Source organism: Sceloporus undulatus, chromosome 2, assembly GCF_019175285.1.
Source record: "Sceloporus undulatus isolate JIND9_A2432 ecotype Alabama chromosome 2, SceUnd_v1.1, whole genome shotgun sequence".
Taxonomy (NCBI): domain Eukaryota; kingdom Metazoa; phylum Chordata; class Lepidosauria; order Squamata; family Phrynosomatidae; genus Sceloporus; species Sceloporus undulatus.
The window spans coordinates 222724713-222743528 of NC_056523.1; the positions used below are offsets into that span (position 1 = coordinate 222724713).

Here is an 18816-nt window from a genome sequence, read left to right on the forward strand (position 1 = left end):
CTTCTTATCGTATTTATTATTATCCAGTCCAACCCAAGACCAGCAAAAGGGCCCAAGCTCGACTCAGGCTTGCATCCTTCCAAGGTCGCTAAAATGAGTACCCAGACTGTTGGGGGCAAATTAGCTTGCTTGCTAATTAGCTTACTTGCTGTTCACCGCTATGATCTTTGGAATAGCGGTATATAAATAAAACAAATTATTATTATTATTATTATTATTATTATTATCCAGTCCAACCCCCTGCCATGCAGGAAATCTCAATCAAAGCATCCATGAAGGATGGCCATCCAGCCTGTTTAAAGACCTCTAAGTAGGGAGACTCCATCACTCTCCAAGTGAGTTTGTTCCACTGTCGAACAGCCCTTACTGTCAGGAAGTTCCTCCTAATGTTGAGGTGGAATCTCTTTTCCTGGAACTTGCATCCATTGTTCTGGGTCCTGTTCAGGCAGAAAACAAGTTTGCCTCCTCCTCAATATGACATCCCTTCAAATATTTAAACAGGGCTATCATATCACCTCTTAACCTTTTCTTCTCCAGGCTAAACATCCCCAGCTCCCTAAGTTGTCCCTCATAGGTCATGGTTTCAAGACCTTTCACCATTTTAGTTGCCCTTCTTTGGACACGCTCCAGTTTCTCAACGTCCTTTCTGAATTCAAGGTGGGACCTGACAAAAGCAGAATATAGTGGCACTATTACTTCCCTTGATCTAGACACTGTACTTCTGTTGATGCAGCCTAAAATCACATTAGTTTTTTTAGCTGCTGCATTGCACTGTTAACTCATGTTCAACTTGTGGTCTACTTGGACTCCTAGCTAGTGTGTTTGGGTCATTTTCAGATGATGTTTACACTTACAGCAACTGCTATATATATTCATGTATAAGCCTAGACAAATGTCTAGGCTTATACATGGTTTAAAAATTGACCCAAAAAAAACTCGTGTCAATTTATCCACAGGTCAATATAAATTCTTATCAAAAAAAGAATCATCCTCTTTCATAGAGTGGGGAAAAGCACAAGCTTAGTCCAGTGATTCTCAAACTCTGGTCCAGCAGGTGTTTTGGACTTCAGCTCCCAGAAGCCTCAGCCATCTTAGTCTGTGATCTGGTAATCTGGAAACTGAAGTCCAAAACCCCTGGAAGGCCAGCGTTTGGGAATCACTGGCTTAATCCATCCCAGGAGCATCTAAAAGAAGCACTGGTCCCCTCTGCTCTCTTCTCCACAGCACCACTTCTCATCTTTTTCAATGATGGTGGTGTCAGCTCTGTGGCACTTCCCCTCAAAGGAACACTGAGAGGAATTGGGCTTTGAGGGATTTGAGTATTTATTTGAGTATTGAGTATTTATGTATGTTTGCCAGCTTTTCTGGGTTAATATCAGGCAAAGTTATCACATTAAGGTTAAAAGTTATAATCGCTACTAACATAATTGTCATTTTCTTTGCTTTGCCTTTTCTTCCTTTTTGACATGCCCATATTTTCTTAGCCCCACCTGGCTGTATGCCTCACACATCGCACAGCCACCATTTCTCATAGTTTCCACCTCATTCATCTAGCACAAACATTTATTATCCCTGCTGGAATTTTGTAAGTTCTTTGGCATCATTTTCCTTTGCTTCATCCTTTACATCAGGGATAGGCAACCTTTTTGAGCCGGGGGCCGGGTTGCTGTCCCTCAGACAACTGGGGGGCTGAAGCCAGGGGGGTGGGGGGTGGAGCTTCCACCCTCTGGGGGGGAGCCGCATGTTGGGGGTGGAGCTTCCACCATCTGGGGGCAGAGCTGCACGCCAGGGGCGGAGCTTCCACCGAAGCCCTGCGAGGAGGAGGAGGAGGCGTGTGCTGACTGATATCATCATCATCATCATCATCATCATCATCACCACTATCATTGTTACAGCAGACCTTTCAGCAATAAATGCACCAAAAATACACAGAAATGCACTTTGGAAAGTCATGGTGTCTCACCTTCAGAAATAATAAAAATAATGAAATAAAATAAAAAGCAATAAGAAAAATATTGAAATGAAATGAAAAGCAATAAGAAAAATAATAAAATGAAATAAAAAGCAATAATGCAAATAATGAAATAAAAAACCAAAAATAAGTATTGCATATAGTTAAAAATTAATAAAAAAAAACAAACCAAGGCAGACCTGAAATGACTCACCTTTCCACGTCCTCCTCCTCTTTTTTATCCTCCTCTTTTTCATCCTCCTCCTCCTCTTTCTGATCCTCCTCCTCCTCCTCTTTCTCATCCTCCCCCTCCTCATCATCCTCAAATAAGGGAGGCCTGGGGCCGCAAGAGCCCTGGGGGGAGTCCGCGGAGGCAGTAAGCCGCCACCTCACCTCCCCCACGCTTCTCCTCGGCCTCAGCGGAGCCAGGGCCCCATGGAGGCCGAGGAAGAAGCCTGCGGCCCTGCGCACTTCTCCTTGGCCTCCGCGGAGGGCGGGGGGAGGGAGCAGGCCGCTGGCAATCGCACCAATTGGTGCGTTTGGCACCAGCCCCAGAGCCCCTCCCCCCGCCCTGTGGGAAGGCTGAGGCCTCCCCAGAGGGCGGGGCGAGGGAGCAGGCCGCCGCCAGCAATTGGCAGCAGGGCCGGCCTGGGGCCAGTCCCACGGTCTCTGCGGGCCAGATCTGGCCCGCGGGCCATAGGTTGCGGACCCCTGCTTTACATCCTTTGTTACACGCCTCTAAATTGTACCCTTGGCTTATCTATAGGTCTTATGTAAATACATAATTTTGCCCTCAAAACCTGCCCTTGAGGTTGACTTATAGTTTATATGGTATTCCCTCTGCAGGAGTGAAGGACAAGTGAAAATGGTCTGTCTCAGGAAGCTTATGGAAGACATTCCAGAGATTCCATGGCAGTTCCCAGTTAGAACAGCTGGCACCCCTGATAGGCCCTGATCATTCTGTGGGATCATGTGAAGTTCATCTGAGTTGTTGACACAATTGCTCCTATGCACCCAGATCTACTGAACAGAGCTGGGTGAACTTCTTTCCACTGTGGGAAGCTGTAACCTCAGAGCCATTGTCAATAATCTTTGAGAATTCTTAGAGGAGAGGAGAACTCATAGAAGACTGGAGAAGGACAGATTTTGTCCCCATCATCAAGGGATTTCATGTAGAAAATGGAGCAAACTTGTTTTCTTCTGCTCCAAACACTAGAATGAGAACCAGTGATTTAAATTACAAGAAAAGAGATGCCATCTAAACATTATTTGTTTGTTTATTAAAATTGTATACCCCACCTTACATCAGGAGATCTCAGGGCACCGTACCATAACAGTAAAACAAGTAAAACATGCTAAAAACAGCAAAGTGACTTAAATACGCCGAAATCATTTTAAATAATAACATCCACAGATTCTTTATCCATGGATTCAAACATCCACGGCTTGATTTTCTTTTCTTTTTTTATAAATATATAAATTCCAAAAAGCAAAGTTTGATTTGGCCATTTTATTTAAGGGTCACCACTTTACTATCCATTGTATTTAATGGGACTTGAACATCCATGGAGTTTGGTATCCACATGGGGTCCAGCAACCAAATCCCAGTGGATACCAAGGGCCCACTGTATAATGAGTTAAACAATTCTTTAAAATGTAAACGTTTTAAAAATTATAAATTTGGGTAGCATTAATGAGGCCCCAAAGGCTTTAACTTGCACCTAAATGATAAGAATGTTCCCTCAAGCTTTGAGGTTCCAAGCTGTCTAAGGCTCTAAATATTATCATAACCACCTTGAATTCAGAATTGACACACATTGGCAGCAAGTGCAATTATTTTAATACTGGCATTACATCTATATCACAGTCTATTCAGCAGTTCAGCTGCTGCATTTTGTACTAGATGCAGCTTCACGGTCTTCTTCAAGGGCAGCCCTATGTAGGGTGTATTACAGTAGTCTAACTGGTAGGTTACCAGTGCATGCATATTGTGGCTAGGTTATCTCTGTCTAGGAAAGGTTGTAGTTGTCACACTAGTCAAAGCTGGCCCCCATCACTCTGATCCACAGACTCCATTTGGTCCTGCAGTGACCAGGACAGACCTAGGAGCACTCCCAATCTCTGTACCTGCTCCTTCAATGAGAGTGCAGCCCTATCCAGAGAAGGCTGTACACCCAATTCCCATACTTGAAAACTGAGAACCCACAGAGCCCCCATCTTATTGAGATTCAGCTTCAGTTTGGCCCTCATCTAGCCCATTACAGCATCCAGGTACAGTATCTGTACAGCATCTGTACAGCTCCAGCTGTTGCCCAAAATACAAGAGTTGAAGGAGGGCATCCACAATTAATATTCCAATAGGGAGATTTTATTAGCTCAAATGAAAGCAGCCAAGGGGTCTTAGGCAACTTAAGTGGGGATCAAGCCTGTGTATACCTGTTCCAAGAAACCTAACTCCAGAGTGCAAGGTCCAAATAGTTTTATTTATTAATCAAATGAGAATCACCATTCATGCAAGGGAATGTATGGTCCCTTCCAACTCTTTGTGTGGCATTTTACTTTATTGTATTTTTTGTGTTTGCTATTGACTTCTTTCTCTTAAACCATCCAAGAACTATGACAGAAGGTTGGTTATAAAAATACCTTGAGTGAAATAAATAAAGTAAAAATCCGTAAATCCTGTTCCCGGAAATATCAGTACCCTAACTTGGAATGTTGTAAATCCAGGATTTCCTTCAGTATTATTTTCTGACCATCCTGTCTGAAATATTTTACATGGAAATGCCTCTGATGTAATCTGGCACCATCTACTTGCATGCTCTGCTGCCAGATTATGGGCCCAACCCCTTTGGCCACCCTAGAATTAATTAATCTGATGCAGTTACCTTAGGCCATGAAATGCAGGATACAACTAAACAAATGAGTTTAGATTGAGAGACCTATGAGGAAAACCAAAGCTTCCAATAGATCTCTTTGTTATTCTGCCAATAAATTCCTCTCCAACTACAGTACCCTTGACATGCTATGTAACTATTTCAACCCTATTAGATATCAGTTGTCTTGCTTTTATGTCTTCCAGGAGAAACAGTATGCTTTCTCTAGAAATCACTTTCGATTGGAATTGAAAGAGAAAATAAGTAGTGGATCATCTCTGAAGAAAAATTCAGGATCAAAATTAAAATGACCTTAATAGATTAGAAAGCTGGGGCAGAATTAATAAAATGAATTTCACCAGGGAGAAATGTAAGGTACTGCACTTAGGTGGAAAAAAATGAAATGTATAGATAGAGGATGAGGGACACCTGGCTTAACAAGACTACATGTGAAAGGGATCTAGGAGTCCTAGTGGATCACAAGTTGAACGTGAGCCAACAGTGTGATGCGGCAACTAAAAAAGCCAATGCTATTCTAGGCTGCATCAACAGAAGTAAAGTGTCTAGATTGAGGAAAGCAGTAGTGCCACTCTATTCTGCTTAGGTCAGGCCTCACCAGGAATAATACTGTGTCCAGTCTGGGCACCACAATTCAAAAAGGATTTTGAGAAGCTGGAGGGTGTCCAGAGGAAGGTAATAATAATAATAATAAATAAAATTTTATTTGTAGCCGGCCTTTCCAGCGATCAAGGCGGGTAACAGCATATAAAAGATTGACAATATACAGTCCATAAAAACATACAATAGAACATTAGTCAGTAAAAACATCAACAACTGCTACAATACCATAACATCTCCAGCTATCACAATAGTGCAACAGAGAGGGGAAGGTGGGAGTACTTCGGGGTATTAGGGGTATGCCTGCTGGAACAGGTATGTTTTAAGCCCCCTTTTAAATTGGTCCAGAGAGGTGGCCGAGCGGAGCTTGCCGGGAAGCGAGTTCCAGAGCTTAGGGGCCGAGATGGAGAAGGCCCTCTGAGTGGTGGTATATCTCGCTTCCGGAACTCTTAACAACTGCTTCCCGGCCAACCTGAGTGTGCGGGGCGGATTGTATGGTCCTCCAAATACCCTGGGCCCAAGCCATTTAGGGCTTTATAGGTAATAACCAACACCTTGTATTGCGCCCGGAAGGGAATAGGCAGCCAGTGAAGATCTTTAAGAACTGGTGTTATATGACTGGTCCTGGAAGATCCAGTGACCAGTCTTGCTGCCATATTCTGTACCAATTGAAGCTTCCGAGTATGGTACAAGGTAGCCAAAGTGGTGAAGAGTCTGAAAAATGTCAAACCCTATGAGAAGAGACTTAGGGAGCTAGGTATGTTTAGCCTGGAGAAGAGATGGTTAAGAAGTGATATGATAGCCTTTTTAAAGTATTTAAAGGGGTGTCATATTGAGGATGGAGCAAGTTTGTTTTCCGCTGCTCCAGAGGATAGGACCCATAGCAATGGAAACAAATGACAGGAACAGAGATTCCATCTCAACATTAGGAGGAACCTCCTGGTAGTAAGAGCTGTTCGACAGTGCAAGATGCTACCTCAGAGAATGGTGGAGTCTCCAGAGCTTTTCAATGCACTTTCCCCCAACGGAATAGATGCATGTTTGACCCATCAGTGATGGATCTTACTACATTCCCTGTTGGTAGCCCATACGCAACCCGGGCTTATCCAGCGGCTTTTCAAGAACGGGACATTCTCATTCTTGAAAAGTCACGGGATGAGCATGGTCCGTATATGGGTTGCCAATGGGGAATGTGGTCTCTTCCAACTGTATGATCGCAGAGCTGTCACCACAGCTCATACCTTTCTAAGAAGCTACAGGGAGCTTCTGAACAACATGCTTCCTCTCTTTCTCCATGCAGCACAAGTTTTGAAAAAAAGAAAGGACATCACATGATCTGAATTTAATTTTGTTGACATTTAATTTTAAACTGCTGCACATGTTCTTCCTCAGTCTTGGGGTACATATGATTCCACCATGTAATCCACCAAAAAAATTGTTTCTTAAAAATATATTTTACACTCAAAATGTGCCCGCCCCTCCTCCTCTGCAAGGTGTGTGAACATTTCTGCTATTGCGGTTGTTATTGTGTTAGGAGCAATTGGCTAACCCATTGTAAACCACTTAGAGAGTGCCTAGAACTATAAAGTGGTATAGAAATGTAAGTGCTATTGCTATTATTAATTTGTGCCCCCCCCCCTCCGGGCGGGTTTAAGCCTAGGCAACTTCTTTTTCAAAGCACTTATTTTAAAAAGGGCCATTTTGGACTTAAAACAGACAATGGAGGCAAAACGCAGGAACCAAACAATATTTCCCCCCAAAAAATGAGGGCCTGAAAATTTTAAATGCAGGTTTGCCAGCAGCTTATGGCCTGCAGGCCACATGTTCCTCCCCCCTTTAGCAGCCAACCCTTAAAAATCACACCATTTCTAAGTGGAATGTTTGTGTATGTGGAGAAGGAAGACTTGAGGGAACAAAACCTAAATTGCCAGTGCGTTTTTGAAAATCACAGAAGGATAGTTTTCTAGGGTCTACCTTTGTTCAGTTGCTTCAGCTTTAAGATTATATATGTCAGTGTCCTCAATAGATATCCAGGATAGATGTGTTGCCATGTAGAAAAGTACAATAACATCCCAAATCAACAAAACAGTCAATAAAAGTATCACTGTTTTGTGGATTTTGGATGTTGATGTCCTCAATATCTATCCATCTTGTAACGTGGTCCTTTTTCTTGTACTGAAGCTGGGTTTCAGGGGCTGCACTCACACTACAGAAATAATCCAGTTTGACACCACTTTAACTGCCATAGCTCAATGGTATCCAATTCTGGGAATTGCAGTTCATTGCGGCACCGGAGCTCTCTCCCAGAGGAGGCTAAATGTCTCACAAAACTAGTTACCAGAATGCCATAGCATGTGAGTCATGGCAGTTAAAGTGGTGTCAAACTGGATTATTTCTGTAGTGTGGATGGAGCCAAAGCCTGTGGCAAATCATATGCAGATTGGTTTAAACTGGTTTTAAATTTAAACTGGTTGCAGAGTACTTCTTTTTTATTTACAGAAGATGCACTAATGACATCTAACAAAGTGGTTTTATTGCGCCCAGTAAATTTCGGTTCCCAGCGTTGTCCTTTGGGATTGCCATTGCAATTTTGTAGCAACCAACAGATGTCTGTAGTGTCAGTCAGCTCCAGAATCCAGAATCCAGTTTCTTCCTCCTGTCAGGGAGAATAGCTGCAACCTGGCAGTGCTAATACTGGTAATAAACATGTTTGTCTCTAGTGGAAGCCAATTTGAATTAGAAGACACACAGGAAATAAATCTGTTGTGCTGTTATTACAGTGTCTTTTACGCATTTTGAAGGGAAAAAATGCTCCCACATGGATGTCTCCTGTTAAAAATAATAGGCAGGCAATGAGTTTTTATTTTAACCCAGAGAAGAACTTCTTTTCTCTCTCCCTGTCTCTAATGAATCAATAGATTTTTTAAAAATATCTCTACACAGTATGGATTTTTATTGCCATTAAAGTCAACACGCACACAACTATTTATCTATTGTCATAGATCTTTCTTTGCTTAAGTACTTTTCATTTTTCGGCTGGGCTTCCTGTCTTGCCTTGTTAAGAGGCAAAGGTTGCAATAAATTCTGCTTTGTGTACTTTGTTTAACACCACTCATCAAGAAGCTCCATAAACCCAAGAATACACAAAAAGGATATAATCCTCCCCCTACACACACACACACACACACACACACCACCACCACCACCACACCCAGGTACTGTTTCCCACACCCTTCAATAAAGTTTCTTTTCCTGAACTTCTGAAATCAGGAAGGAACTTGAGATCACACAGGTGAGGGAAGAGCAGCTACCTGGAAACTTGTGCATTCCTGCAGGGCAGGCTGGATGACTAGCAATCCTGAGCCTCCGAAATGGAAGGGTGTGTTTGCGGGGCTCGGAGAGTTGTGTCAGATACACACCCTTCTACTGGCAAAAGTCCAGATGTAACTGCCACAGGGCCAGAGCACTGAAAGTTACTTTTTTTACTGCTTTCAAAAGACAGTGGAATCTTCATAGAATCATAGAGTTGGAAGAGACCCCAAGGGCCATCCAGTCTAAGCAGGAACTCACAACCAAAGCCATCCAGCCTCTGTTTAAAAACCCCCAAAGAAGGAAACTCCACCACACTCCAAGGGAGTGTGTTCCACTGTTGTGTGCCTACAAGTCATTTCTAACTTATGGTGACCCTATCATGGGGGTTTTCTTGACACGATTTGTTCAAAGTAGGTTTGCCATTACCTTCTCCTTTCATTCCAGGATCCCTGTGGAAACCAAAATCCAGTGATGTTGTAAAATGGTGTGTGTTGGGGTGTGTGTGTGTGTTGTGTGCCTTCAAGGCTATACTGACTTATAGCGACCCTAAGGTGAACCTGTCATGGGGTTTTCTTGGCAAGGTTTGCATGAATCTATAGATTAAAAATCCAGGATCTAGAAAGAGGAAAATCATGTGTCTTGTCTTAAATTTTCAAAGGACTGGGTGACGTGATACAGGTCTTTCAGATCTTTACAGAGGTCAGTTAGTGTTGATGTATGAAAGCAATATACAGTTGTCCCTCCACATTTGCAGATTTGATTATTTGCTGATTTGATTATTTTTGGGTTTGATTAGGAATCTCTAGGTCCCCCAGCACAATTCTGTTAGAAGTTGATCACAGAGTTGTGCTGGAGAACCTAGAACATCCTACAGAGCACACTTCTCTAGGCATTTGTAGGTCCTCCAGCATGATTCTATGGTCAATGCCTGGCAGATGTTGACTGTACAGTTGCGCTGGAGGACCTGGAAACTCCTAGAGAAGTGTTCTTTTAGGTAAAAGAAGAGTGGTTTTTTTTGATGTGGCGAAACATCAACTCTTCTAGAACATGGCCACATAACCTGAAAAACCCACAAAAACAGTGTTGTTTTTTTATTTGAGTTTTTTCCAAATTCACAGGGACCCTTTACCCCTAACCCCAGAGAATGTGGAGTATCTACTTACAAAAACTCAGTTTGTCTGAGTACAAAATTCACTCTGTTATATGTACTTGGCATCGTGGTTTGTGTGTTGGACTCTGGAGACCAGGATTGGATTCCCAGCTCAGCAATCAAACCCATTGGGTGACACAGGGCAAGTCACAGACTCTCAGCCTCAGGGGAAGTCAATGGCAAACTTCTTCTGAACAAATCTTGCCAAGAAAGCCCAGGATAGGGTCGCCTTATGGTCGCCATAAGTCGTAAACAACTTGAAGGCACACAACACACATACAGAGAATTAGCAAATACTCTTGTATTAATATATGTAGTGCACCATGAGGATATGCTTTAGTGTTTTTAGTTGTTTTAGAACTAATGTTTTAATTGGTTTATACTTAATGCTTTTTCATTTTTATATTTTAGAATATAAAACTAGGAGAAAAGCAGGATATTAAATAAATTAATTAATGAATGAACACACCATCATCTTTGCTCATACCTCTGCTGATGGACTGGAATCATTGAATATAATTCAGTTCAGCTGCTTCTCTTTCTAGTCTAGTCTTTGTAATTTCTTTGTTCAAGGACTGAGACCTGTAAATCCCTTCCTATATGTCCAGGGTGGTTGAAATGTTCTGTAACTGGGTTTTGGGCATTGCCATTTCTAATGCCAGATTTCTGTCCATTTATCCTCTTGCATAGAGTTGTCATGTTTGTCTAATGAAGAATGCAGATAAACATTGTTGGCATAGAATGGCATATATCATACTGGAGGAAGAGCAAGTAAATGCACCTCCATCTTGTAGGGCTATGCAAGGGATGCCTTAAAGGAAGATAGAACTGTCCATGAAAAAAGGCCCAATTCACTCCTCCTCTCCATCCCCACTTTGGCATATTTATTATAAGAAACAGTTTTGCAACATTTTACGAACACACTATCTAGCTTTCATTTGTTGTTCAGATTACTGAATTGATCCGAATCATTTCTGACTGGTATGGACCTGGTGTGGATTGAACTAATTTGGACTTGATTGATCTAGATCAGTACAAATTGTCCCAGTTTGTTTCAAGATTTGATCAAATCAGGTGTTCTTCACTGGTCTACGGGTATTGCTCCTGAATTACAGGTGTTAGATATAGATGGAATGCATGGAGATTCTACCTAATATTATTATTGCTCACAAATCAAAATGGGAAAAAAATGCCAGGGAAAGTTGATTTTACATGTGTACCACTATCCAGTCCAATCATTTGGAATTGATCCTTCATGGAGGAATGGCCTCATTTTTCTGTCATGACTGTATATAAATTAAAATGAGTTAGGTACTTGCATATGTGTCACACAGACACATAGTGGTATGCATCATATCTGAACTTATATTAAAAGAAAAGAAAGATAGAGCTTAAGACATTGGTCCAAAACACACTGCAGAAATAATCCAGTTAGAGACTGCTTTAACAGCCCTGGCTCAGTGCTAGAGAATCCTGGGAATTGTAGTTTATTGTGGCACCAGAACTCTCTGACAGAGAAGTTTAAATGTCTCACAAAACTACAGTTCTCAGATTTCCCTAGTATTAAGCCAAGGCAGTTAAAGAAGTCACAAACTGGATTGTGTTTGGATCATTGATATAAAGATTGGGGACACATAGAGCAGCTTAAATTATACTCTCTCTGTCTCGCTGTGTGTGTGTGTGTGTGTGTGTGTGCACACGTGTGTGTCTGTGTATACATGAATCTCTTCCTTCCTTGGGTTGTGCTTTGAATTATGCTCTAATGTCATTCTTTCCTCCCTTTTACTTATTAATTCTTCATTATAATTTACAAGAAAACATAATAGAGCAGAAAAGATAAGGCACAGGCAAATTGCTATTATGGAGGGATACATGAGGGTGTCTAACAAACACAACCATATAAGTATAAGATATCATTATTATTATTATTATTCCGTAAGACAAGAATGATGGTTAATATACTTTAATATGATTCTTAACCAATCCAAACAAGAGTCAGAATTTAAAGAATAAGCAACCAAAACCCCTTCTCCCCATGCTGGGTTCATTTGTTGTTGTTGTTGTTGTTCCATTATATTTTTAATAAGACGGTGTTTCAATTCATGTCTTACCCATTTGCACAATTACAGGTGGCTACATGCATAGAATAAGTGAAATTGTTAACATGTTAAAATGGATGTGGATTTGAAAGTCTCTTATTAGGCTAGGCCTAAAGCTCTTCAAGGTTGTTAAACTCCATTCTTTCCCCACCTCTACCAAAAATTCACGGTCACTCTGGTATCTTAATTTGTTTCCTCCCTCATTACATTCTGTTCTCTTCCTCTGACCTCTACAACAAAAGTAACCAAGAGGCCTGTGGTTGTTGTTGTTCTTGTGTGCCTTTAAGTTGTTTCCAACTTAGGGTGACCCTAAGGCTAACTTATCTTGGGGTTGTCTTGGTAAGATTTGTTCAGAGGAGGTTGGATATGGCCTTCCCTGAGGCCGAGAGCATGTGACTTGACCAAGGTCACCCAGTGGGTTTCATGGTTGAGTAGGGATTTGAACTCTGGTCTCAAACACTCAAACCACTATGCCATACTGGCTCTCATATCCTGCTACTTCCAGCATTGTGGCCTACAGTCCACTTTGAAACTCAAGAAGTTGTATCATCAGTTGGCATAGGTGTAAAGGAAACCAGGTACAATCAAAGGAAATTGAAATTTCCCCCCAAAAAAATAGATTGTAAGTATTGCATTAAAGATTAAATATATATAAAATAACTACCATATACACTTGAGTATAAGTAGATCTCATGTATAAGTCGAGGATAGGTTTTGGGGCCAAAATTATGGATTTTGATGTGATGCATGGATAGGTTAAGGGTAAAACATAGGAGATTATCACAGAGAGGCTTACCATCCTCAAAACGTGGCTAGATCGTCCCTAAAGTGTGAGGGTGTGATTGCTGGTCACACTTGTCTCCCATAATGAAATTGTCATGGAGACATCCCTTCATTAAAGTATTCACGGAGCCGCCATTTCTCTGCATATCAGAAGTTCCCGTTATACAGAGAAATGGTGGCTCCATGAATGCTTTAATGACAGGATCCGTCTGTGACGATTTCATCACGGGAGACAAGTGTGACTGGTGATCACACCTTTGCACTTTAGGGACAATGTAGCCATGTTTTAAGGACAGTAAGCTTCTTTGTGGTAGATAATCTTCTTAGAAGCATGTAACAAAAGATCTAAAGGATGAAGGAAAGGAAAACAATGCCAAAGAATGTAGAACATTCCAGCAGGCATAACTGTGGTCAGACTAAATGCTGGATGGATGAGAGAATAGAGGGGGGGGGACAGTGCTTCTAGGACAGATGACACTCATGTGTCATGGTTCCTGTTTTAAAATAAGGGTTAAAATACAGTACCTACCCATGGATAAAGCAACTCAGCTTTTTGGGTCAATTTCTTTACTAAAATGTCTAGACGTTTACATGAGTATATACAGTAATTACAAAGTAGTTATGAGAGCAACATAATTATCTTGCTACTGTTAATTAGCACTTGTTTTGAGAATAAACACCATTATCTTGATCTAAGCCACAGATGATAGAAGTGAAATTCTTGATAAATTGTAATGTATTGTTTTCAGAGTATCCTGGCTTAAGCAGCTGAAACAGTTGCTGGTTTCTTGATTGTATCCATTGTTATATTTGAATAGAGATGGAATTATTTGTCCTCTGAGGACTATCAAATTGCATTGGTGGCTGATTATATCATCCAATGGACTTTTGGTATCCCCTGGCATTTGGTTTCAGGACCCCCATGGATAACCAAATCCATGGATGTTTGAGTCCCATTAAAAACAATGGCATAGCAAAATGATGTCCCTTATATAAATTGGAAAAATCAAGTTTTACTATTTGGAATTTATACCTTTTTTGGAATATTTTAAAGCCATGGATACTTGAACCCATGGATAAAAAAATCTGTGGATAAAAAGGGCCAACTGTATATAGATGTGGATGTGAATGGGACAGAGACCATCTCTCAGACTTTACACTTGTAAAGTCTTGTAAACCCACTTTACAAAGTTTGTCTGAGGTGGAGAGGAATCATCCATGCTTTGTTGTTTGTTGTTGTTGTTTCCAACTTATGGCAACCCTAAGAAAACCTACTATGGGATTTTTTTACAAGATTTGTTCAGAGGAGGTTTGTCCTTGCCTTCCTCTGAGGCTGAGAGTATGTGACTTACCCAAGGTCACCCACTGGGTTTGATGGCTAAGTTGGGAGTCAAACCCTGGTCTCCAGAGTTGTAGTCGAACACTCAAACCACTACGTCAAGCTGGCTCTCAATAATATTAATTAATCAATAATACTAATACCAAATATTAATAACTCCTTTCATATTTCAGCCCATCATGGTACTGAAAAAAAGAGTACTACTCTTGCTCTCTTTCACTCTCTTAGAATTGCTGTTAATGGGATTTCCCCCTCCCCATTTTCTTTCCTATGCACAGTGGAGTGAGACACAGCACATGATAAATGGCACTCCCATATACATGTACCAGGACTGCAGCGTCCTCTCCGAGGGAGACACTGACCACTGGCTTCGCACCAACTGGATTTTCCGAGGGGACACCTCTTCCAACATCTTTGTGGAGCTGAAATTCACCATTCGCGACTGTAAGAGTTTCAGAGGAGAGGTGGTGAGCTGCAAGGAGACATTCAACCTCTTCTACATGGAGTCCGAACACGATGTTGGAATCCAGTTCCACCGCCCACTCTTCAACAAGGTCAGTTGGATTTCAGAAACATTGTTACAGAGAAGTGTCTAGAAATACAGTTGGCCCTTCTTATACACGGATTTGTTATACACGGATTCAAGCATACATGGTTTGAAAATGTTCAAAAAAAGTATACATTTCACATATCAAACCTTGATTTTCCATTTTTTTATAAGGGACACCATTTTGCTATGTCATTATATTTAATGGTACTTGAGCATACACGGATTTTGTTATACACGGGGGATCTTGGAACCAAACCCCAGCATATAACAAGGGTCCACTGTATTGTGCTGTTGTTCAAGTTGACACCAATTTATGGTGACCCTGTCATGGGGTTTTCTGTGCAGAGTTTGTTCAGAGGTGATTTACCATTGCCTTTCTCTCTGGCTGAGAGAGCATGCCTTGGCCAAGGTCACCCAGTGGGTTTCCATGGCCAAGTGGGGATTCAAACCCATGTCTCTCAGAGCCCTAATCCAACACTCAAACCACTACTGCCTCTCTTAAAGAAACTTGATGTTTGTGTTTATACTGCATGGACAGGGTGACCAGAGATCCTCCTTTTAGAAGACATATCCTCTATTTCATCCTTCTGTCCAGGAGGAATTTCAAGATGCACAGGGTGACCAGACATCCTCTGTTTCCAGGACATATCCTCCATTTCAGTCTTCCGTCCAGGAGGAATTTCAAAATGTCCTACATTTTGAGCATGACTAAGCAACATGAATTTATATTTATATTAGTGTTGTTAGTTTTTAGTTTTGTAAAGTCCGCTGTTTGTCTTGAAGGTCCTCCATTTTGCAGTGCCTTGTCCTCCTTGGTGGTTAGGCCTTCTGGTCACCCTATGCATGCCCCTTCTATGCACAGACCTTTCATACAGGAAAAATCTCCCAAAACATATCCTTTAAATGATGATCATGAGAAAGGTAACAGAAGGGAAGGAGGAAGGAGGAAAGTGAGGGGTGGATATGGACAAATGAAATAAAGTCTCCTTAGCTCCAGGCATGAGAAGAAGCAACACAGAATGTACAAAATTGTCCAAGAGGAAAAGTGATCTCTGATGGCTGAGGGTGAGAACGGTTTAACAGAGTTTTAAGAGTAAAGTTCATGGGCAGGGAGTAGCAGGAAGTAAGCATAAAATATAAGGTGGAGCAAGGCCATGTACAGCTTTGGAGGGTTTTTTTTTTTTTTTTGAAACAAATTTTACTAGTTTAAAGCTAAGGAGCCACGGGGCATCTTTGTGATATCTTTAAAGAGTAATCACAAAACAAAAGATACCCCTCCTTCTTCCTGGAGCATTTCTTTTTTCAGATTGAAATAAATTATTCAAATTTAATTATTTTTAAAAGGGAAAAACAATCTTGGTGCAAATAGGTGATCATCACATACAAACAACACTTCAAACAATTAAACAAAAGGTGAACCACTCATTGTTGTGAGTGACATGTAATTTGGAAGAGAAAAGTAAAGAAATTTCCAAGAAAGCTTGGATATAGTTCATTCAAAATTAATTTCTTTCCTCCTGATTTGTCAGTCTTTGACATTGTTATTTTAACAGCCATTGTGTAAATATTAAGTGCCAACAACATTAATGGGTCAAAAATCAAGTTATTTTGATCTGTTATTTTAGGGATAATTGGATATGTGTGGCCAATTTAGAGCCAGGGTGGCATAACGGTTAGAGCAAGGGACTACAGCTCTGGAGATCAGGGTTTGAATCCGTTTGGCCAGTGAAACTCACTGGGTAACCTTGGGCAAGCCACATACTCTCAGCCCCAGAAAATCACATAATAGGCAATCTCAGGGTCTCCGTAAGCCAGAAACAAATTGAACAACAAGTGGCCATTTTTAATCAAGTATTTTACTTGTTACATATACAGTATTATATTATTACTGTAAGAAATTGTTTTTACAGTTCTCAGCTCTATAGAGCTATTTGCTCTAACAAATTATTACTGATATTTAAGCTTCCAAGGGGAGGGATGCGAGCCACCCCTTCCAGAAACAAAAAGAGAGACAGACAGACAGAAAGAGAGAGAAAGAAGAAGCCTTTTGCTCATGTCTGTTTTCATGAACATATCCCTATCTCCAGGAGAACGAAATTATTGATTATTATATTATTCAAAGAGAACTACAACAATATTGTACTTTAAAAAGCAATGCTTCTCTTGTTCTTTTCCAACATGGAATTGCTTCGAAATGGTGATTCCTCACTCCCACTCCCATTGTCTCCACTGCTATTTCTTTTGTTACATAGGTTGTGCAGTCTGGGTTGCGGTTGCATGACTGACAAGGATATGAGGATTTCCCAAGACATCAATAACCCTAATTAAAAGCTAAATATCTGTCCCCTGCTCATGCTCGATTGTTCTTTTCTTTTTCCTTGTATGACATGGCTTCTTTCTTAAGCTTTGGAATACATACACACACCTTTTTGAAAGAAGAGTTGCTACCCTAGCAAATTCTCCTTTTAGCCACAAAGGGCAAAGGAAGATTGGGAAATCTAGTAACAAGGAAGATGAGGGGGCAGGCACAGAAAGAACACAACACATACAACTCTGAGCAGCTTTCTCAGACTTTGGATATGTGGAGGTTGGGTGTACAGCATCCCATTCCTCCCTCAAAATCTAAACTCAAGTATACAGACTCCATACCTTCCAGTTCTCCAGATTTTGCAAGGACACTTTTCAGCTGATTTTAAAATGTCTAAGGCCCGGTACATACTGGCTGTTCAGGCGCCCTCGTCATGTGCGAGGGTTGCGTGGGGGGGGCGGAGCGCCCAAACGCCCCGCAACCCTGGCACATGACAAGGGTGTAACAATGGCAGTGCCCTGTTTACACGGCACTGCCACTGTTACATAAGTGCCGCACAGTGTTCACATGGTGCCGCGCAGCACTTACATAACAAGTGTGCCAATGGTGCACTCGTTACGCCTCCGCCACTTCAAAAGAACCCACTTTTTGTGGGTTCTTTTTCCACTGGCGGGAAGCCTCATCATTTGGCGGCTGAGGCTTCCCTCCAGTGGAAAAATAGACACCGGCAGGCCGCCCTTTTGGGGCGGTCTGTACTGCGCCTTAGTTTCTCTCACATCATCCTCATCTCTCTCTATGTCCTCAGTTTACTTTCATTGCTGTTAACTGAATTCAAAGTGAAAAAGTAATTAGGAGAATTGAGATGACAGGAGAGGAGAGGTGAGAATCCTACCCTTCCCAGTCTGTTGTTGTTGTTAGCCACCCTCAAGTTGGTTTAGACTCATGGTGACCCCATGGATGAGACATACCAAGACTCTTTATCCTCCACTGTTCTAAGTTCTTCCAGGTTCACACCCATGACCTCCTTAATGGAGTCCATCCATCTAGCCTGTGGGCTTCCTCTCTTTCTACTCCCCTCCCCCGTCTTTCCTAGCATTATTGTCTTTTCTGATGAGTTGTGTCTTCTCATGATGTGGCCATGGATGCATGAGCTGGACAGTTAAGAAAATGGAGGAAAAAATTGTCCATTTTCTTAACTGTCCAGCTCTTGCATCTGTACATAATAATAGGGAATACAATTGCTTGTACAATTCTAACTTTTGTGCTTTGTTCTTGAAGATATTGCCTAGTTCTTTCATAGCTGCTCTTCCCATTCATATTTTTCTTCTGATTTCTTGGCGGCAATCCCCATTCTGATCAGTGTTTGAACCAAAGTATAGAGACTCTTTTACTGTTTCCATGTCCTCATTGTCTAGGGCTGAAACAGATAGGCAGGAAAGAGTGGCTTTCCTCCGCTCTGGGAAAAGGGTGTGCAGACAACATGCAACCCCACAGTGGCTGAAAGCTGTGCAGAGAGCATTCCTGACCAGGAAAAGCCACCCAAAAAGGAGTGGTGAAAAGCTGCACATTGTTAGAGGCCTATTAAGGGTAGTGGCCGGCTTCAGGACTGCGACATCCGGTCACAGTGTTCCCACGCTGATTGGGGTCCAACCAGGTCTGAAGTGTCCAAAGGCTGTTCCAAGTTGCCGATCTGTTTGACCCCTAGGTTGAACTTGTAATTATCTCCACAGTAATTATTTTTGTTTTCTGTATGCTCAGTAGTGAGCTTGCCCTTTCACTTTCTTCTTTGGCCTTCCTCATAGGGTTGCCATAATGGAGGACCTTGAAACCGGG

At 41.6% G+C, this 18816-nt stretch overlaps 1 protein-coding gene across 2 annotated transcripts in view; it reads left to right on the forward strand.

Moving 5' to 3' along the window:
• LOC121922208 (ephrin type-A receptor 1-like) overlaps nucleotides 1-17009 on the forward strand; it is a 59422-nt gene extending 42413 nt beyond the window's left edge. Inside the window, exons 4-5 of one of the 2 annotated variants that reach the window (XM_042451319.1) lie at nucleotides 14404-14679; nucleotides 16928-17009. In XM_042451319.1, coding sequence (XP_042307253.1) covers nucleotides 14404-14679; nucleotides 16928-16960 — 309 coding nt within the window. In that variant the 3' untranslated portion in view covers nucleotides 16961-17009. The remainder of the gene's footprint in view (nucleotides 1-14403; nucleotides 14680-16927) is intronic. The other variant, XM_042451320.1, reaches the window with a different exon arrangement.
• The last annotated feature ends 1807 nt before the right edge of the window (nucleotides 17010-18816 follow it).